General features: G+C 46.1%; 1 protein-coding gene across 1 annotated transcript; it reads right to left on the bottom strand.

Moving 5' to 3' along the window:
* Positions 1–570: 570 nt before the first annotated feature.
* On the bottom strand, positions 571–18,771 carry LOC132541362 (filaggrin-2-like). The gene is made up of 4 exons (XM_060201674.1): positions 18,727–18,771; positions 17,728–17,888; positions 16,806–17,063; positions 571–740 (listed from the first exon to the last, which is right to left on the bottom strand). Exons 2-4 carry the CDS (start codon positions 17,863–17,865, stop codon positions 591–593), a joined length of 546 nt encoding a protein of 181 aa, XP_060057657.1. The 5' UTR covers positions 17,866–17,888; positions 18,727–18,771; the 3' UTR covers positions 571–590.
* Between the last annotated feature and the right edge of the window lie 2,955 nt (positions 18,772–21,726).

The raw sequence follows: 21,726 nt of genomic DNA, 5'->3' as shown, positions 1-21,726 counted from the left end.
TTTATAATAGCTTTAGTGTAACTTATAAAGAAAAATTGTTTTAAATATTGATGAACACATACATAATTGAGTTTATCAATAATCTGGAATATAAAACCTTTCCATTATATTTCTTGGGAGTCCAGGCCTTTATCCACTGCATTACCTCCCATTCCCAACATTTTATTTTTTTTTGAATAGAGACAAAGAGAAATTGAGTGGGGAGAGAGATAAAGATAGATAGATAGATAGATAGATACATACATACATACATACATACATGCATACATAATATGAGAGAGAGAGAGTGAGAGAGAGAGAGAGAAGCACAACTTCACTGCTTATGAAGCCCCCCCCCCCCACAGATGTATCTGAGTTTGAACCTGGATCTTTGTGCACTATAACATTTCTGCTCAACTGGGTGTGCCACCACCTGGGCCCATATATTTGCACTTCAGATGAGTGTGATCAAAGGATTCTAGGAATCTCTCTCTCTTATGCCTATATATGTACACATATACTTGTATCTATATTCAAATATCCAATAAAGTCAAAATAACACTGTTTCAGGGGCTGGTAAAATTTGTTTTATTTTTAATGAGATTTTGTTTTTAGTGACTGGCAATGTAGCTCACCTGGGAGGGTCTCTGTTTTTCCATTTGCCCCATCAAGAGTCTGCTTCCTGGTATCCCCCACCTGAGCACTAAGGCACTGGGGGAAGCTCTAGGTTCTCTGGTGTCTCCTTTTTGTTCTGTTTTTCTCTATTGAAAAAAAAAAAAAAGTCAGCTCAGAAAGGTAAATCCCCAGTGATGAAAAAAAAAAAAAAAAACACCAAGCCATTTAAAAAGAAATATTTATTTTCATGAGACAAAGAGAGACAGAGAAGCTATATAGCATGGCTTACCTCTGGTTTGTGGTGGCCCTGGAAATTAAACCTGGGGCTTCTGAGCTTCAGGCATGTAAGTCTGGTGTGCTACTTGTGCACTATCTCCATGTTCCATGGTAAAATTTTAGATAGACCTACATTTATACTTAGAGTTTGAATAATGTGGAGTCATAGGTGTATAGAGTGAGTACAGAGCCACCACCCACCTACTACCCACTTCAGCAGCATGCAGAAAGCCTTGGACTGAAAGTTGAGTAAACTATACTGAAGTCACTGTAGCACTGAAATTAGCTACAAACTAATCTCTTTGAGTTCCATTTACTTAACCTACAACAGAAATTACTCAGGTAAACTTTATAATTCTTTTGATAATGAACATTGAATGAATGAATGAATGAATGAATGGTAGTAGGTTTTTATAAATTGGTTGTCACAGGTTGGGGAGATGGTGCAGTGGATAAATTGGTTGTCATGTTGAGTTAACTACCATATACTTAGTTTTCATGTATACTAATTGTATAACTATAATTTTATTTCCTTTCACTAGTTAGCATGGCTAGCATTCTGATCATAAAGTATTATAATGGGAATTTTTATAGTCTTTCTAAAAATAAAGTGTTTAAAACTAGGTAGAATATGTTCTGATACCAGTCAGAAGAATAAGACTATTTTGAGTTGTAACTTTTGCCTGCCAAGTAGGGCTGTAGTCTCGAACACCCATAAAGAAATTTCCCTTTAGTTTGAATCCCAAGGTGTGTAGAAGAATAACATGAGTTTTGGGAGAAGGAGATAATGGTGGAACACCACTTGTGGTATAGAGAATCACTGCTCTTATACTTAGATGAAATATGCTTTATTTGGATTATTTTTATTTAATATTTTATTTAAATTGAAGGGATAATTTCTAAATATTTTTATTTACAAAAATGAAACACTGACAAAAACCATAGGATAAAAAGGGTACAACTCCACATAATTCCCACCACCAGAACTCCATATCCTAACCAATAGCTTTCCTATTCTTTATCTCTCTGGGAGTATGAATCCAAGGCCATTATGGGGTGCAGAGGTGGAAGGTCTGTCTTCTGTAATTGCTTCCCCGCTGAACATGGGTGTTGATAGGTCAATTTATATTCCCAGCCTATCTCTCTCTTTCCCTAGTGAGGTGGGGCGCTGGGGAAGTGGGGCTCTAGGACACATTGGTGTGGTCTTCTGCCAAGGGAGAACTGGTTGGCATCATGGTAGTAGCATCTGGAACCTGGTGGCTAAAAAAGGGTTAACATATAAAGCCAAACAAATTGTTGATTAATCATGAACCTAAAGCCTGGAATATTGCATAGAAGATTTGGGGTCTCAGTTTTGGAAATAGCTAGTAGGTCTATTTTAGGTACATTCCAAAAGGCCCAAGACTCTATTGGTTTTTGCCTGAGCCTGGCATCTGTATGCAGGTGGATCCAAGTTATTGTCTGGGGAGATAATGTCATGGCTAGAAAAAGGATCAGAAAGCTGGATCAGGGAAGAAAGTAGCTCCCAAATATGGGAAAGGTGTATAAATATTGTTGACTGTAGAAGCAGTAGTTTTATAGTCTTTATTAGTTGTAACATTCTGGACATTTTCTTGAATTGTGTAGAAGTCAACTTCCTTTTAAATTATTTTTAATTTTTATTTATTATTATTTGTTTATTCATTTATTTATTCATTTTGTTGCTACCTGGTTATTGCTAAAGCTTGGTACCTGCACCATGAATTCACCACTCCTGAGGCCATTTTTTCTCCATCTCCACCTTTCTTTTCTTTATTTCTGATAGAAAAGAGAGAAAGTGAGAGGGGGATGTAGAGAGAGAAAGAGAGACACTTGTAGCTCTGCTTTATTACTTGTGAACCTGCTCACCTGCAGGGGAGTATTGCCTGTTTGAACCCAGACTCTTGGGCATGGTAATTTGTGTCCTCAACCACCACCATGTCCCTCTTTTATAGTATTAAAGTTAGTATGTTTTGTACATATTTTATATCTGCATCCTGTTATATCTCTTACTATTCACAGAAAGCTTATGTAGTTTTCCTTTTAGGCAGAAATATATGTATGTGTGCTTTATTTTATTACTTACTAAGAAAAGAGGGAGAAAGAGTCAGAGCATCACTATGGCACATGCAGTGCTGGGGGTTGAACATGAGACCCCATACCTGAGACAACACTGTATCCACTGTGTCACCAAGATTTGCTACCAAGATTATTGCATGGCTCTACTGTCCCTGGTGTCCATTTCTCCCTTTTATTTATTTTTTGATAGTGAGTGAAAGAGCAAGAGAAATAGAGAGGAAGAGATAGAGAGAAAGAGAGGCACTTGCAGTACTGCTCCACTGCTTGTGAGTCTTCCATCTGCAGTTGCTGACTGGGGACTTGAGCCCAGGTCATTTCACATGGTGAAGACCCCGGGGATATCCCCTTAATCTCATTCTCTTCCTTTTTTTCCCCTTCTTCTTCCCTTCCTCCCTCTCCTTCTCACTATCATTATCACTATTACTACTATTATAATTATTACCATTTTAAAGATGGAGAGAGAGATGATGAGAGTGAGAGTGCATAGCACCAAAGCTTTCTTCAGTATGGTGGGGGGCCAGACTCGAACTTGGGTCATGAATGGCAAAGCAATATGCTAAGTAAGCTATTTTGCCAGCCTAGGATATGTTTTTTTAATTATTTTTTTAACTGAAATCTTCAGGACCCACTAGCTACTACATCTACTAGCCTTCATAGTAGGGAGTATTTTAATTAATATCTGATTGTATGGTTTTGGGGGGAGTATAACTCTTATTTCCAGAGCTAGGATTGCTTCTGGAAATAACCACTTGAGATTATGTTTGATAATGATTTTCGTAATGATTGTGATTAACCTAAGTGTCTTAGGTCAGTTTGTCTGTTTAAAGCATTTCTCCCTATAAATAATCTGGACAGTGATTAGATTAACTGCCTGAGTTTTATCTTCCTTGAAGTCCTTGTTATTGGTATATGAGTGCTTCACTCTATAGATGTTCAGAAGTAGCAGGAATGAGTGTGTACCTAGCCCCATGGCAGGAAGCTGTGTTTGTGTTGGTGAACATGAAAGAGAAGAAATATAGTATACTTTGAAGAAAAGTTTATTATCAGTTTTTATGTAATATAATTTTTCGGATTCTGTAACCAGGATGTGTTTTCAATAAATCCAAGAGCGATGGTACAGAATTTATGTAGTGACACAAAAAATGCAAATATTCAGAATCTTTAACTACTACAACATTCTTTGTTTAGGACATGAATTATGTTACAATAAAATCAGAAAAATGTTGGCTGCTTAACCCATGACTCCTAGATCCCTGGAGAGATTTATCAATAACATAAACAAATTATGAATAATTCAAAGTATGAGACTCAGAATTGTTTTTATACTTCTCATTTTATCTCAAAGATTGCAAATTGCTTCGTCATATACTCCCCAAATGCCACTTACTTTTCCCATTTAACCAAAAGAGAACATTGGTTGTTGAAATTTATAAGAAACCTGGCACCAAACAAAATAAATTGAGTATAGTACTAAAATTAAAAGGAACATAACAGACATTTGACACTAGTATCAACAAAAGAAGTCTTATTGCATTATTTTAATTAATTGTTGTGTGTCTCATGCCATGTTAGGTTAGTTCATATCTTGAGTTAAATTTCTGTAGGATGCAAATTATTATCCAAAATAATAGTACTTTTGTTCTTGGACATATTCATATAGTGGTGTGTTGCTATCCAACTGAAAGGAACTTGAGTCTGTTCTCTCCCTTTCATGGTAATCTCTGGCTCTAGAGTCTCTTAGCTGCATATCACCTATGTGCTGACCACATATTCTGGTGTCCTAACAGACATGGTACTGATTCTTGCTTTTGTCTTTCCCCAACCCACATGGCTGTACTGCTTGATGGATACCTATGCCTACATGATTCAACCCCTATAGGGTCTTGACTATCAAGACAATGAGTTGAAATTGACCTTTGACTTCCGCTTCTACTGTCACCTGATGGACCATAGTTATCATGAGATTGCACAAAACTATATATTTGTCTTTCATTGATACTGAATCCAGATTGGTCCTGGTTTCCTGATTTTCCCAAATCTTCTGAATGACTGTGGACTGACATAGATTGTATATGGTGAGGTCCAGAGGGGCTGCCTGAATGATTATGGGTAGAATTCTGCCTTCCAGGTTGAACATGAGAGTCACTAGACTGTTCATGGTTTTCTGTAGAATCCTCATGAGTACTAGTTAGGTGTCGTCGAGGATGTCTGGCTCCAGACTGATTATGGATATCATTGGACTGGCCATGAGTGGTCTCAGAATGTCCATGACTGGAGCCCTGTCTGCCACTTGTTTCTGGTGCTTCTGTACCTGTGTGATAAGTACTAGATATTGACTGTGCATGTCTCCTCACATGCTTGTTTGTACTTGTATCTGCTGACCTAAAAGGACTGGGATTACGACTGCTTGTTTGGCTGCCACCAGATGGTCGAAAACCATACTGACCATAGTCATAATCTGCACTACCATAGCTGCCATGTCTCCATCCTTCATTTGAACTGGATCTGCTTCTTCTATGAATCTGAGAATGATTATGAGCAGTAGGGACTCTCACTCTACCATCACTTTGAAAGGATCCCCTTCTATGAGAAACAGCATGTCCTGAGTAGGTGGTGTGTCCATGGCTAGAGTGGGTGTGCCTAGTGGTAAGTCCTGATTGTCCATGATGAGTGCCTTGTCTGCCTGTGACTCTTGATCCTGCCTCTCCATGCTGGGAACCATGCTGAGAGAGAGGGAATCCAGAATGTCTCTGAGAGATCCCTGCATGTCCATCAGTGTCACTAGACTCACTCTGAGTAGAGCCCCTTCTGCCCTCCTGAGTGTGTGTGTTCTGTGCATGAGTGGAATGGGTCTGTCTGGAGGCATCTCCTACCTCTGCATGCTGGCTGCCCTGTCTGTCCCTCACTGAAGATCTTGACTCTGGATGTTGAGATCCAGATTGACCCTGTGTGGTAGCTGGGTGTCTCTGGGAGATGCCAGAATGGCCCTCAGCATCACTAGCCTCGCTGTGAGTGGATCCCCTTCTAGGAGAAGCTGCCTGGCCAGAGTGTGTGGTCTGTTCATGGCTAGAATGGGTGTGCCTAGTGGTATCTTCTGACTGTCTATGAGGAACACCCTGTCTGCCTGTCACTCTTGAACTTGCCTCTCCATGCTGGGAACCACGCTGACCCTGAGGGCTTCCAGAGTGTCTCTGTGGGATCCCTGCCTGTGCCTCAGTGTCACTAGACTCACTCTGAGTAGAGCCTCTTCTGCCCTGCTGAGTGTGTGTGGTCTGTCCATGAGTGGAATGGGTCTGTCTGGTGCCATCTCTTGCCTGTGCATGCTGGCTGCCCTGTCTGCCCCTCACGGAAGATCTTGACTCTGGATGTTGAGATCCAGATTGACCCTGTGTGGTAGCTGGGTGTCTCTGGGAGATGCCAGAATGGCCCTCAGCATCACTAGCCTCGCTGTGAGTGGATCCCCTTCTAGGAGAAGCTGCCTGGCCAGAGTGTGTGGTCTGTTCATGGCTAGAATGGGTGTGCCTAGTGGTATCTTCTGACTGTCTATGAGGAACACCCTGTCTGCCTGTCACTCTTGAACTTGCCTCTCCATGCTGGGAACCACGCTGACCCTGAGGGCTTCCAGAGTGTCTCTGTGGGATCCCTGCCTGTGCCTCAGTGTCACTAGACTCACTCTGAGTAGAGCCTCTTCTGCCCTGCTGAGTGTGTGTGGTCTGTCCATGAGTGGAATGGGTCTGTCTGGTGCCATCTCTTGCCTGTGCATGCTGGCTGCCCTGTCTGCCCCTCACGGAAGTTCTTGACTCTGGATGTTGAGATCCAGATTGACCCTGTGTGGTATTTGGGTGTCTCTGGGAGATGCCAGAATGGCCCTCAGCATCACTAGCCTCGCTGTGAGTGGATCCCCTTCTAGGAGAAGCTGCCTGGCCAGAGTGTGTGGTCTGTTCATGGCTAGAATGGGTGTGCCTAGTGGTATCTTCTGACTGTCTATGAGGAACACCCTGTCTGCCTGTCACTCTTGAACTTGCCTCTCCATGCTGGGAACCACGCTGACCCTGAGGGCTTCCAGAGTGTCTCTGTGGGATCTCTGCCTGTGCCTCAGTGTCACTAGACTCACTCTGAGTAGAGCCTCTTCTGCCCTGCTGAGTGTGTGTGGTCTGTCCATGAGTGGAATGGGTCTGTCTGGTGCCATCTCTTGCCTGTGCATGCTGGCTGCCCTGTCTGCCCCTCACGGAAGATCTTGACTCTGGATGTTGAGATCCAGATTGACCCTGTGTGGTATTTGGGTGTCTCTGGGAGATGCCAGAATGGCCCTCAGCATCACTAGCCTCGCTGTGAGTGGATCCCCTTCTAGGAGAAGCTGCCTGGCCAGAGTGTGTGGTCTGTTCATGGCTAGAATGGGTGTGCCTAGTGGTATCTTCTGACTGTCTATGAGGAACACCCTGTCTGCCTGTCACTCTTGAACTTGCCTCTCCATGCTGGGAACCACGCTGACCCTGAGGGCTTCCAGAGTGTCTCTGTGGGATCTCTGCCTGTGCCTCAGTGTCACTAGACTCACTCTGAGTAGAGCCTCTTCTGCCCTGCTGAGTGTGTGTGGTCTGTCCATGAGTGGAATGGGTCTGTCTGGTGCCATCTCTTGCCTGTGCATGCTGGCTGCCCTGTCTGCCCCTCACGGAAGATCTTGACTCGGGATGTTGAGATCCAGATTGACCCTGTGTGGTATTTGGGTGTCTCTGGGAGATGCCAGAATGGCCCTCAGCATCACTAGCCTCGCTGTGAGTGGATCCCCTTCTAGGAGAAGCTGCCTGGCCAGAGTGTGTGGTCTGTTCATGGCTAGAATGGGTGTGCCTAGTGGTATCTTCTGACTGTCTATGAGGAACACCCTGTCTGCCTGTCACTCCTGAACTTGCCTCTCCATGCTGGGAACCACGCTGACCCTGAGGGCTTCCAGAGTGTCTCTGTGGGATCCCTGCCTGTGCCTCAGTGTCACTAGACTCACTCTGAGTAGAGCCTCTTCTGCCCTGCTGAGTGTGTGTGGTCTGTCCATGAGTGGAATGGGTCTGTCTGGTGCCATCTCTTGCCTGTGCATGCTGGCTGCCCTGTCTGCCCCTCACGGAAGATCTTGACTCTGGATGTTGAGATCCAGATTGACCCTGTGTGGTAGCTGGGTGTCTCTGGGAGATGCCAGAATGGCCCTCAGCATCACTAGCCTCGCTGTGAGTGGATCCCCTTCTAGGAGAAGCTGCCTGGCCAGAGTGTGTGGTCTGTTCATGGCTAGAATGGGTGTGCCTAGTGGTATCTTCTGACTGTCTATGAGGAACACCCTGTCTGCCTGTCACTCTTGAACTTGCCTCTCCATGCTGGGAACCATGCTGACCCTGAGGGCTTCCAGAGTGTCTCTGTGGGATCTCTGCCTGTGCCTCAGTGTCACTAGACTCACTCTGAGTAGAGCCTCTTCTGCCCTGCTGAGTGTGTGTGGTCTGTCCATGAGTGGAATGGGTCTGTCTGGTGCCATCTCTTGCCTGTGCATGCTGGCTGCCCTGTCTGCCCCTCACGGAAGATCTTGACTCTGGATGTTGAGATCCAGATTGACCCTGTGTGGTATTTGGGTGTCTCTGGGAGATGCCAGAATGGCCCTCAGCATCACTAGCCTCGCTGTGAGTGGATCCCCTTCTAGGAGAAGCTGCCTGGCCAGAGTGTGTGGTCTGTTCATGGCTAGAATGGGTGTGCCTAGTGGTATCTTCTGACTGTCTATGAGGAACACCCTGTCTGCCTGTCACTCTTGAACTTGCCTCTCCATGCTGGGAACCACGCTGACCCTGAGGGCTTCCAGAGTGTCTCTGTGGGATCTCTGCCTGTGCCTCAGTGTCACTAGACTCACTCTGAGTAGAGCCTCTTCTGCCCTGCTGAGTGTGTGTGGTCTGTCCATGAGTGGAATGGGTCTGTCTGGTGCCATCTCTTGCCTGTGCATGCTGGCTGCCCTGTCTGCCCCTCACGGAAGATCTTGACTCGGGATGTTGAGATCCAGATTGACCCTGTGTGGTATTTGGGTGTCTCTGGGAGATGCCAGAATGGCCCTCAGCATCACTAGCCTCGCTGTGAGTGGATCCCCTTCTAGGAGAAGCTGCCTGGCCAGAGTGTGTGGTCTGTTCATGGCTAGAATGGGTGTGCCTAGTGGTATCTTCTGACTGTCTATGAGGAACACCCTGTCTGCCTGTCACTCCTGAACTTGCCTCTCCATGCTGGGAACCACGCTGACCCTGAGGGCTTCCAGAGTGTCTCTGTGGGATCCCTGCCTGTGCCTCAGTGTCACTAGACTCACTCTGAGTAGAGCCTCTTCTGCCCTGCTGAGTGTGTGTGGTCTGTCCATGAGTGGAATGGGTCTGTCTGGTGCCATCTCTTGCCTGTGCATGCTGGCTGCCCTGTCTGCCCCTCACGGAAGATCTTGACTCTGGATGTTGAGATCCAGATTGACCCTGTGTGGTAGCTGGGTGTCTCTGGGAGATGCCAGAATGGCCCTCAGCATCACTAGCCTCGCTGTGAGTGGATCCCCTTCTAGGAGAAGCTGCCTGGCCAGAGTGTGTGGTCTGTTCATGGCTAGAATGGGTGTGCCTAGTGGTATCTTCTGACTGTCTATGAGGAACACCCTGTCTGCCTGTCACTCCTGAACTTGCCTCTCCATGCTGGGAACCACGCTGACCCTGAGGGCTTCCAGAGTGTCTCTGTGGGATCCCTGCCTGTGCCTCAGTGTCACTAGACTCACTCTGAGTAGAGCCTCTTCTGCCCTGCTGAGTGTGTGTGGTCTGTCCATGAGTGGAATGGGTCTGTCTGGTGCCATCTCTTGCCTGTGCATGCTGGCTGCCCTGTCTGCCCCTCACGGAAGATCTTGACTCTGGATGTTGAGATCCAGATTGACCCTGTGTGGTAGCTGGGTGTCTCTGGGAGATGCCAGAATGGCCCTCAGCATCACTAGCCTCGCTGTGAGTGGATCCCCTTCTAGGAGAAGCTGCCTGGCCAGAGTGTGTGGTCTGCTCATGGCTAGAATGGGTGTGCCTAGTGGTATCTTCTGACTGTCTATGAGGAACACCCTGTCTGCCTGTCACTCTTGAACTTGCCTCTCCATGCTGGGAACCACGCTGACCCTGAGGGCTTCCAGAGTGTCTCTGTGGGATCTCTGCCTGTGCCTCAGTGTCACTAGACTCACTCTGAGTAGAGCCTCTTCTGCCCTGCTGAGTGTGTGTGGTCTGTCCATGAGTGGAATGGGTCTGTCTGGTGGCATCTCTTGCCTGTGCATGCTGGTTGCCCTGTCTGCCCCTCACGGAAGTTCTTGACTCTGGATGTTGAGATCCAGATTGACCCTGTGTGGTATTTGGGTGTCTCTGGGAGATGCGTGAATGGCCCTCAGCATCACTAGACTCGCTGTGAGTGGATCCCCTTCTAGCAGAAGCTGCCTGGCCAGAGTGTGTGGTCTGTTCATGTCTAGTATGGGTGTGCCTAGTAGAATCTCCTGACTGTCTATGATGAGCACCCTGTCTTCCTGTAATTTGCGACCCTGCCTCTCTATGCTGGGAACCATGATGACCCTGAGGGGATCCAGAGTGTCTCTGTGGGATCCCTGCATGTCCCTCAGTGTCACTAGACTCACTTTTATTAGAGCCTCTTCTGCTCTCCTGGGTGTGTGTGGTCTGTCCATGAGTGGAATGGTGCAGTCTGGAGGCATCTCCTGCCTGTGCATGCTGGCTGCCATGTCTGGCCCTCACTGAAGATCCTGACTCTGGATGTTGAGATCCAGATTGACCCTGTGTGGTAGTTGGGTGTGTCTGGGAGATGCCAGAATGGCCCTCAGCATCACTAGCCTCGCTGTGAGTGGATCCCCTTCTAGGAGAAGCTGCCTGTCCTGAGTGTGTGGTCTGTCCATGGCTAGTGTGGTTGTGCCTAGTAGAATCTCCTGACTGTCTATGATGAGCACTCTGTCTGCCTGTCACTTGTGACCCTGCCTCTCCATGCTGGGAACCATGCTGAACCTGAGGGGTTCCATAGTGTCTCTGTGGGGCCCCTGCATGTCCCTCAGTGTCACTAGACTCACTCTGAGTAGAGCCTCTTCTGCCCTGCTGAGTGTGTGTGGTCTGTCCATGAGTGGAATGGGTCTGTCTGGAGGCATCTCTTGCCTGTGCATGCTGGCTGCCCTGTCTGCCCCTCACTGAAGATCCTGACTCTGGATGTTGAGATCCAGACTGACCCTGTGTGGTGGCAGGATGTCTCTGGGAGATGCCAGAATGGCCCTTAGCATCACTAGCCTCGCTGTGAGAGGATCCCGTTCTAGGAGAAGCTGCCTGTGATGAGTGTCTGGTCTGTCCGTGGCTAGTGTGCGTGTGCCTAGTAGAATCTCCTGACTGTCTATGATGAGCGCCCTGTCTTTCTGTCACTCGTGAACCTGCCTCTCCATGCTGGGAACCATGCTGACCTTGAGGGGATCCAGAGTGTCTCTGTGGGATCCTTTCATGTGCCTTAGTGTCACTAGACTCACTCTGAGTAGAGTCCCTTCTGCCCTCCTGAGTGTGTTTGGACTGTCCATGAGTGGAGTGGGCCTGTCTGGAGGCATCTCCTGCCTCTACATGCTGGCTGCCATGTCTGTCCCTCACAGAAGATCCTGACTCTGGATGTTGAGATCGAGACGGACCCTGTGTGTTGGCTGGATGTCTCTGGGATATGCCAGAATGGCCCTCAGCATCACTAGCGTCGCTGTGGGTGGATCCCCTTTTAGGGGAAGCTGCCTGTCTTGAGTGTGTGGTCTGTTCATGGCTAGCATGGGTGTGCCTAGTAGAATCTCTTGACTCTCTATGGTGAGTGCCCTGTCTTCCTGTCACTTGCAACCCTGCCTCTCCATGCTGGGAACCATGCTGACCTTGAGGGGATCCAGAATGTCTCTGTGGGATCCCTCCCTGTGCCTCAGTGTCACTAGACTCACTCTGAGTAGAGCCTCTTCTGCCCTCCTGAGTGTGTGTGGTCTGTCCATGAGTGGAATGGGTCAGTCTGGAGGCATCTTTTGCCTGTGCATGCTGGCTGCCCTGTCTGCCCCTCACGGAAGATCCTGACTCTGGATGTTGAGATCCAGACTGACCCTGTGTGCTGGCAGGATGTCTCTGGGAGATGCCAGAATGGCCCTCAGCATCACTAGCCTCGCTGTGAGTGGATCCCCTTCTAGGAGAAGCTGCCTGTTCTGAGTGTGTGGTCTGTCCGTGGCTAGTGTGCGTGTGCCTAGTAGAATCTCTTGACTGTCTATGGTGAGCGCCCTGTCTTCCTGTCACTTGTGACCCTGCCTCTCCATACTGGGAACCATGCTGACCCTGAGGGGTTCCAGAGTGTCTCTGTGGTATCTCTGCCTGTGCCTCAGTGTCACTAGTCTCACTCTGAGTAGAGCCTCTTCTGCCCTGCTGAGTATGTGTGTTCTGTCCATGAGTGTTATGTGTCCGTCTGGAGGCATCTCTTGCCTGTGCATGCTGGTTGCCCTGTCTGGTCCTCACTGAAGATCCTGACTCTGGATGTTGAGATCCAGATTGACCCTGTGTGGTAGTTGGGTGTCCCTGGGAGATACCAGAATGGCCCTCAGCATCACTAGCCTCGCTGTGAGGGGATCCCGTTCTAGGAGAAGCTGCCTGTGATGAGTGTCTGGTCTGTCCGTGGCTAGTGTGCGTGTGCCTAGTAGAATCTCCTGACTGTCTATGATGAGTGCCCTGTCTTTCTGTCACTCGTGAACCTGCCTCTCCATGCTGGTTACCATGCTGACCTTGAGGGGATCCAGAGTGTCTCTGTGGGATCCTTTCATGTGCCTTAGTGTCACTAGACTCACTCTTAGTAGAGTCCCTTCTGCCCTCCTGAGTGTGTTTGGACTGTCCGTGAGTGGAGTGGGCCTGTCTGGAGGCATCTCCTGCCTCTACATGCTGGCTGCCATGTCTGTCCCTCACAGAAGATCCTGACTCTGGATGTTGAGATTGAGACGGACCCTGTGTGTTGGCAGGATGTCTCTGGGAGATGCCAGAATGGCCCTCAGCATCACTAGCGTCGCTGTGGGTGGATCCCCTTTTAGGGGAAGCTGCCTGTCTTGAGTGCGTGGTCTGTTCATGGCTAGCATGGGTGTGCCTAGTAGAATCTCTTGACTGTCTATGGTGAGTGCCCTGTCTTCCTGTCACTTGCGACCCTGCCTCTCCATGCTGGGAAACATGCTGACCTTGAGGGGATCCAGAATGTCTCTGTGGGATCCCTCCCTGTGCCTCAGTGTCACTAGACTCACTCTGAGTAGAGCCTCTTCTGCCCTCCTGAGTGTGTGTGGTCTGTCCATGAGTGGAATGGGTCAGTCTGGAGGCATCTTTTGCCTGTGCATGCTGGCTGCCCTGTCTGCCCCTCACTGAAGATCCTGACTCTGGATGTTGAGATCCAGACTGACCCTGTGTGCTGGCAGGATGTCTCTGGGAGATGCCAGAATGGCCCTCAGCATCACTAGCCTCGCTGTGAGTGGATCCCCTTCTAGGAGAAGCTGCCTGTCCTGAGTGTGTGGTCTGTTCATGGCTAGTATGGGTGTGCCTAGTAGAATCTCTTGACTGTCTATGGTGAGTGCCCTGTCCTTCTGTCCCTCGTGACCCTGCCTCTCCATGCTGGAAACCATGCTCACCCTGAGGGTTTCCAGAATGTCTCTGTGGGATCCCTGCCTGTGCTTCAGTGTCACTAGACTCACTCTGAGTAGAGCCTCTTCTGCCCTGCTGAGTGTGTGTGGTCTGTCCATGAGTGGAATGGGTCTGTCTGGACGCATCTCTTGCCTGTGCATGCTGGCTGCCCTGTCTGCCTCTTACGGAAGATCCTGACACTGGATGTTGAGATCCAGACTGACCCTGTGTGGTGGCAGGATGTCTCTGGGAGATGCCAGAATGGCCTTCAGCATCCTCAGCCTCCCTTTCAGTGGATCCCCTTCTAGGAGAATATGCCTGTCCTGAGTGTGTGGTCTGTCCGTGGCTAGTGTGCGTGTGCCTAGTAGAATCTCCTGACTGTCTATGATGAGCGCCCTGTCCTTCTGTCCCTCGTGACCCTGCCCCTCCATGCTGGAAACCATGCTCACCCTGAGGGTTTCCAGAGTGTCTCTGTGGGATCCCTGCCTGTGCTTCAGTGTCACTAGAGTCACTCTGAGTAGAGCCTCTTCTGCCCTCCTGAGTGTGTGTGGTCTGTCCATGAGTGGAATTGCCCTGTCTGGAGGCATCTCCTGCCTGTGCATGCTGGCTGCCCTGTCTGCCCCTCACGGAGGATCCTGACTCTGGATGTTGAGATCCAGACTGACCTTGTGTGGTGGCAGGATGTCTCTGGGAGATGCCAGAATGGCCCTCTGCATCACTAGCCTCACTGTGAGTGGATCCCGTTCTAGGAGAAGCTGCCTGTCCTGAGTGTGTGGTCTGTTCATGTCTAGTATGGGTTTGCCTAGTAGAATCTCTTGACTGTCTATGATGAGCACCCTGTCTTCCTGTCCCTCGTGACTCTGCCTCTCTATGCTGGGAACCATGATGACCCTGAGGGGATCCAGAGTGTCTCTGTCGGATCCTTTCTTGTGCCTCACTGTCACTAGACTCACTCTGAGTAGAGCCCCTTCTGCCCTGCTGAGTGTGTGTGGTCTGTCCATGAGTGGAATGGGTCTGTCTGGAGGCATCTCTTGCCTGTGCATGCTGGCTGCCCTGTCTGCCCCTCACGGAAGATCTTGACTCTGGATGTTGGGATCCAGATTGACCCTGTGTGGTAGTTGGGTGTCTCTGGGAAATGCCTGAATGGCTCTCAGCATCACTAGCCTCGCTGTGAGAGGATCCCCTTCTAGGAGAAGCTGCCTGTCCTGAGTGTGTGGTCTGTCCATGGCTAGTGTGGTTGTGCCTAGTAGAATCTCCTGACTGTCTATGATGTGCGCCCTGTTTTCCTGTCCCTCGTGACCCTGCCTCTCCTTGCTGGGAACCATGCTGACCTTGACGGGATCCAGAATGTCTCTGTTGGATCCCCGCCTGTGCCTCACTGTCACTAGACCTACTCTGAGTAGAGCCTCTTCTGCCCTGCTGAGTGTGTGTGGTCTGTCCATGTGTGGAATGGGCCTGTCTATAGGCATCTCCTGCCTCTGCATGCTGGCTGCCCTGTCTGGCCCTCACTGAAGATCCTGACTCTGGATGTTGAGATCCAGACTGACCCTGTGTGGTGACTGGGTGTCTCTTGGAGATACCAGAATGGCCCTCAGCATTACTAGCCTCACTGTGTGTGGATCCCCTTCTAGGAGAAGCTGCCTGGCCTGAGTGTGTGGTCTGTTCATGGCTAGTGTGTGTGTGTCTAGTGCTATCTCCTGACTGTCCATGATGAGTAACCTGTCTGCCTGTATTTCTTGACCCTGCCTCTCCATTCTGAAAACCTTGCTGACCATTTTGAGATCCTGAGTTTCTCTGTGGGGTCCCTGCATCTTCCTCAGTGTCACTGGACACACTCTTAGTATTGCCCCTTCTGCCTTCCTGAGTGTTTGTGGTCTGTCTATGAGTGGAATTGGTCTTTCTGGAGCCAAGCTCTGAGTGTGTATGCTGGCTGCCCTGTCTGCTCCTCACGGAAGCACCTGACTCTGGATATTGAGATCCAGAGTGACCCTGATGTCTCTGGGAGATCCCAGAATGGCTCTCAGTATCAGTAGCCTCTCTCTCTCTGGATCCCCTTCTGGGAGATGCTGCCTGGCCTGCGTGTGTGGTCTGTCTATGGCTAGTTTGGGTGTGACTAGTAGTATCTCCTGACTGTCTAGGCTCAGAGCCCTGTTTTCCAGTCACTCTTGATCCTGACCCAGACCCATGCTGACTAGAGTCAGAATACTGACTTGAGCCAGATCCTTGCTTACTAGAACCAGAGAACTGACTTGATCCATAACCATGTTGTCCAATGCCAGAGGACTGACCTGAGCCACTCCCTTGTCTAGAGCTAGTGGACTGACTTGAGCCATATGCATGTTGACAACATGCATTTGTACCAGATACATTTTGTTGAGTGTTTGATGATTGGCCACATGAACAAGATCCGTATTGATTACAACTGGAAGATTGATTTCTTCCAGACCCGTATTGTCCACAGCAAGAGAATTGACTTGAACCTATTTGCTGTTGCTCTCCACAGTTCTGTGGTTGACAACATGCTCTAGCTTCAGATCTTCTCTGACTACAAGAGTTTCTACAGGAGCTAGGCCCACACTGACTGTTTCCATAGGACTGACTTCCTGAGGTATAACCATAACCTTCCCCTCCACTATTTCCTGACTGGAAACCTGACTGGGTACAGTGGGATTGATTTTCTTGCCTCTCTTTACAAGAACAAGAAGAATTGTTTGGCCTTCCACACCCACTTGAACTGCTGGAAACACATGCATGACTTTGCCTCCCACTGTCTCCTGAACCTTTAGAGCTAGAATCAGGCTTACTCCCTCCATATTTTCTTGACTGAGTAGTGTCTACTTCATGCCCATCAGCCTCCAATCCATGTGATAGACCATCATTACCTTTCCTCCCCCTCTTCCTTGATACAGATTCATAATCCTCCCAAGATCCACCAGTGGGGCTAGCATATGACTTGTTTCTTCTTTCTCGCAGCTCTCTGGAGCTGGAGCCGAATCTTTCTCTGCTACTACTCCAAGAGTGATCAGAGCTAGACCTACAATGCCTTTTTTCAGATCCATCTTGACTATCTGAGCTAGATAAACCACCTCGCCTTCCCAACCTTCTGGAGACAGACCCACGTTTATGTCTCACATTACTCCTTGATCCCTCAGACCTATAACCATGCTCCTCTCCACTTACACTTGGATATCTGTAACCTGATTTTGGTCCTGATGTCTCCTCTTCCTCGTCTGTCTCACTTTCTTGCTCTTGAATTTGACGTCCACGCTTGTGCTTCTTTGACCCTGAAGCTTTGCAGTATTCTTTGCCAAGAACTTTGTTGCAGGCCATTGCTAACTTGAATACCATCAAAAGAAACTCAGTAAAGTCCAGTCTACGGTCGTGATCTCGATCCAGCATGTGCATGATGACATCCACTGTGTCAGGATCATCTGGTTTCTGTATTGAAGAAATAAACCAAAAGAGACCTGGTTACCTTAGTCTATATACTTAACTAAAAGGTAATTGAAAAGGAAAGAGATCCCTAGGAGAATACAATTTATGGCATTAATCCAGAGTACTACTCAGGTACAACATAGAGGGAATAGTGGGGAAAAAAAATCAGTTTTCAATATTATGCTGTATTTTAATTTTACACAAACCTTAAATAATACTTATTAGAAAAGAATATGCCTTTGGAGATAAAATTCAGTTCTTTATGAATAGATTAAACCTGTGTTTCTGTTTTTTTCACTTCTAAGTCATTTTTGGCTCCTTTTTTGCCCATGGTAGATGACTTCCTTATGTATGTTTTCTCTTCTTCTTTTGACAAATTAATTAACTCATGTCTTAACACACATTCTTTTCTGCCTTTTTAAAAAGGGGAAGTCTGAACTCATGAAAATGTCTAAAACTCTATTTGATGGAAATGCACAGACTAGTGAGAAAAAAGTCATTGTTATATAAATAAATGTTTCCTCAACAAAATTTCTGCTTCCAAAAACACTGTGCATAGAGCATACTCATAGGCCATCAGGACTGTGCACTCAAAGTTAATCTTTAGTCATATAATGGTCAATGTACCAAACCTTAGCAGCCCATAGTACTAACACATGGTCCTCACCTTCAGAATTGGACGGAATTCTTTCTCTAAAAGGTCCTTTAGTTCATCCTTGCTCAGCGTGCCACATTCTCCATCTTGCTTGGTGTATGTGTAGAAAACATCAATAACAGTGACAACACTTCTTAAGAGGTTGGTCATCTTTTTGGCAAGTTTAAATGAACCTAAAGGGACAGATAGAAATGACCTTGTTATTTATTTCCTTCTCTTTACCAGGAGTTCTGATCTTAATTAATGATCACCACTCTCTACCTCCCTCCAAATATCTTATCTCATTTAAACCTAAAATACCTCAAGAAGGGGAGGGTGCAGTCAGAGATGATAGAATGCCTTCCTCAGTGAAAACAAACTTTGTTAACTTTGAGTTACACTAAGCCAATCAAGTCATGTCATGTTGCTGGACACATGGGAACTGGATCTCAGATCTCCGTGTCCCAGATGAATGTATTTCTTACACAATGTCTCTACACTACGTGTTCCTTGGTATTCTGGGTGTTGTCCTAGAGCATCTTAAGTTTAAAGAATCACCCTGACATATTGTCCCAGTCTCCCTTGCCAGTTCCACTGATTTCCTTGAGTCAGTAGTTATAGACTCTCATACATACCTATGTTCCCTTCAGTTCCTAGCTATACTGGACTGCTAAGACTTTCATCAAATAAAAAAAATGGTGCAAAAAAAGTGCACAAAAGTGTGGAATGACCTGGATACTTGAATTCTTTTCTTCAATGATACATTTATTTTAAAAGTTGATAGAATAAATTAAACTAAACAAATAAACAGGAAGGATAAGGAGGAAAAGGAGAAGAGGAGGAAAGAGGAGAAAGAAGAGGGTCAGGAGAAGGAAGAGGAGGGAAGGGAGGAAGAAAAGAGGAACAAGAAGAAAAATAGACAAACAAATAGAAAGGCTAACTATTAACTTTGCTTTAGCTCAGTTTTCTACCATGGTCAGCAATCAACTAAGTATCTGTCAATGCATTGTAGTAGGATGGGTTTTCTCTCACCTGGTTCACCAAAGGAACGAGTAGGATAAAGCCTGTTGCACCTTGCAGGGTAAGGATACATTGAGAGTGGCCCTTATATAGCTATGTGTGGGTGCTGCCCTCTGTGGGTTGGACTGACTCACTTCCTCATGTTTACTGTCTTCTTGACATTCTCTTTGAGATGATTGCAGAAAGGCTGATACAGACTAACCTTCTAATGCAGGGACACATAATAGGATTTTTTTTTCAGGGTCATACACTTGTAAGGAGCAAGGAGTGCATTTTGGAGAATACCTGTAGCTTATTCCTTTTATCTAGAATTGGTAAAAGTTGCGAAGTGTAGGATGATTGGCCTGTGTACAAATTAATGCTTATTGAACTGAAAATAAACCTGGTCCATTAGCCTTATATAATTCATGTATTTTTGCTATAATAGTAACTACTTAATTATTACAATAATTCACAATGTAATAGATATTATGTTCAAACCTTTACATGTGTGATCTAATTTAAAATTCATGGAATTTCTATGAGATTATTTGTTGTTAATCCACTAAACTTTTTATTATATTTATTTATGGAATAGAGACAGCCAGAAATACAGAGGGCAGGGGGACATGGGGAGAGAGAGAGAGAGACATCTGCAGCACTGCTTCACCACCTGTAAACCTTTTCCCCTGCCGGTGGGGACCAGAGACTCAAAGCTGCGTCCTTGTGCATTGTAACATGTACACTCAGCCAGGTTTGCCACCACCCAGCCACTGTTGACCCAGTTTTACAGAAGAAAAAGCAAATTCAGAAAATACAGATTTCATACCAAGGTCACACAGCTCAAAGCTAGACAGACCAATATTTGAACTTATATATACTGTGTATTTACTATATTTCTCTATCACATAAGAGTAATCAGTATTTTAGAAGTTTTGGGCCTACCCAAAGTTCCCCAAAATATGTATGAGTAACATAAGAACTGCTATTGTGCCGGTAAAATAACTCAGTTGAATAGTGTGCTACTTTGCCATATGAGTAACCTAGGTTTGAGCCCCCACCACATTGAAGAAAACTTTGGTGCTGTAGTCTTTTACTCTCTCTCTCTCCTTCTCTCCCTTTTCCTTTTCTATCTAGAATAAACTGATAAATAAATATTTTGTTTTAAAGGACTGCTATCAGCCAGGAGGGGAAGAAACCAGGAGGGGAAGAAACATTCTCTGGCCTTGCGAAGGTTTATTTCTAGGCTACAAAATTATGATAATGGATCATACAGATAACTAGTGTTTCCTGAATTTTTCAGAATGAATTTCAAGTGGGCTTTCTCCTAACACCTTCCTATTCATCAGTCTGACATCTCAGAGACTAACCTTTGGAGCTATGTCATTCACACACACAAGGCACACCTAATATTACCTGAGGGAGACAAACCTATCAAAATGTTGGCTGAGGCTCAGCCTTCTCTTCTGTGTCTCTGTAGATCTTTCCTACACAAGGCAATGTTGTTACTGCTGCTGATGATGAGGATAGCTGCTATCATTAGTTAGCTGCTTGCTGATTTCTAGAGATGTTGGTTTGACATGCTTACCTATATATTCTTCACAACCATCATATAATGTCAGTATTGTTATTTTTGTTTTTCCCATGACATGAAAACAAACAGATTTATGTATCAACAATTATAGTGTAAACCATTAATCCCCCAATAAAATAATTCCAAAAGGGAGAGATTTGGTGACTTGTCCAAAATTACAGCTGGAGAGTGGCTGGACTCTCATAAAACTCCTTGTGGTCTGATGCTAAAGCAGAGCACTTAACCACACATGCAGATCGATAGCTCCTTGTTTGGAGCTCCTTTGAGGAAGTCTCTCATTTAACCTACCATCTATCTAGACAGTTTAGAACCTAGCACACTGTCAGAATGAGTATCTGTCCAAAAAATACTTATGAACATACTACTAAGATATACACATATACATTGTTCTCACAGCTATAGAGCCCTAGATCAAAATGACCATGTAGAAACATACTGTGTTTTTGATAGTATGTTTTTTTTTTCCCCGCAGGGTTGTTTCTGGGGATCTGTACCTGCTTGATGCCACTGCTCCTGGTAAACAATATCTCCTTATGTTCTTATCTTTGGATAGAGGGCAAGTAACAAAGAAAGAAAAGGAGAGAGAAAGAGAGGAGAGTGGTACCACAGTACTACTCCACTGCTCATGAAGTTTCCATACTACAGGAACCTTTATGTGGTGGCCCTGGTCCTTGCACATAGTAACATGTAATCCACTGGGAAAGCTACCTGCTGATCCCCAGTATTGCTATTTTTAATTGGATGCATCTTTAGAAATTTTGCTTGTTTTTGTTGCAATAACTGTTGTGTCAGTCCTCCAGATTTTACATTTTTAATGTCATCCTTTCTTGAAATTCCAGGATTCTTGTTTAGAACTCTAAAACCATTTCCATAGTTTGTCTATTCTCAGAACTCCACCACTCACTTTTATATTCTTTTTATGAAAATCTCTCTTCCTCTTCTTGGTTTAGCAGAATAGATATAAGTGTAAACTTAGAAATCAGAACAATTTGAATTCAGTGCTCAGCTCCATCTTTTCCTGGCTTTGTTCCTTAGGTCTCAGTTTCCCAACTTATCTAATGTATAATAATAATACCTACCTACCACACTGTGGCAATTACTTAAGATGTGAAATAGTTGAGCACCCACCTAGCATATAATAGGTCTTTAGTAAACTATATAAGCACTGCCAACTCCTTTAAAAATATTTCATACCATCTATCATAGTGCTTTAGGAGGCATTTAATCATAGTTGATACAAGTAAACTGAAATCTAATAGTGGGTCACTAAAGGCAGAAATACAGCTTTTATGTCAAAAGCCTTGCTGCGGAAGGTAGGTAGTGATTCACTAAAAATAATTTTGATGCCATACTATAGCTTAAAACAACATGCCACAAAATTAAACCTTTGAAGGTAAACAGCTCAGAGGTTATTTTTAGTACACTCACAGAGTTGTACA

The sequence above is a fragment of the Erinaceus europaeus genome, chromosome 11, assembly GCF_950295315.1.
Source record: "Erinaceus europaeus chromosome 11, mEriEur2.1, whole genome shotgun sequence".
In the NCBI taxonomy this organism is placed as follows: domain Eukaryota; kingdom Metazoa; phylum Chordata; class Mammalia; order Eulipotyphla; family Erinaceidae; genus Erinaceus; species Erinaceus europaeus.
The sequence above is the reverse complement of the archived record's forward strand: the minus strand, read 5'-3'. Positions and strand labels throughout refer to the sequence as shown.

Coding starts and splice junctions, on each gene's coding strand:
- LOC132541362 (XM_060201674.1), bottom strand. CDS start 17,865: ATGACCAACCTCTTAAGAAGTGTTGTCACTGTTATTGATGTTTTCTAC. Junction 17,064..17,727: donor AATTCCGTCCAATTCTGAAG/GTGAGGACCATG, acceptor TCTTCAATACAG/AAACCAGATGATCCTGACAC. Junction 741..16,805: donor CAGGTTACAGATATCCAAGT/GTAAGTGGAGAG, acceptor TTTTTTCAATAG/AGAAAAACAGAACAAAAAGG.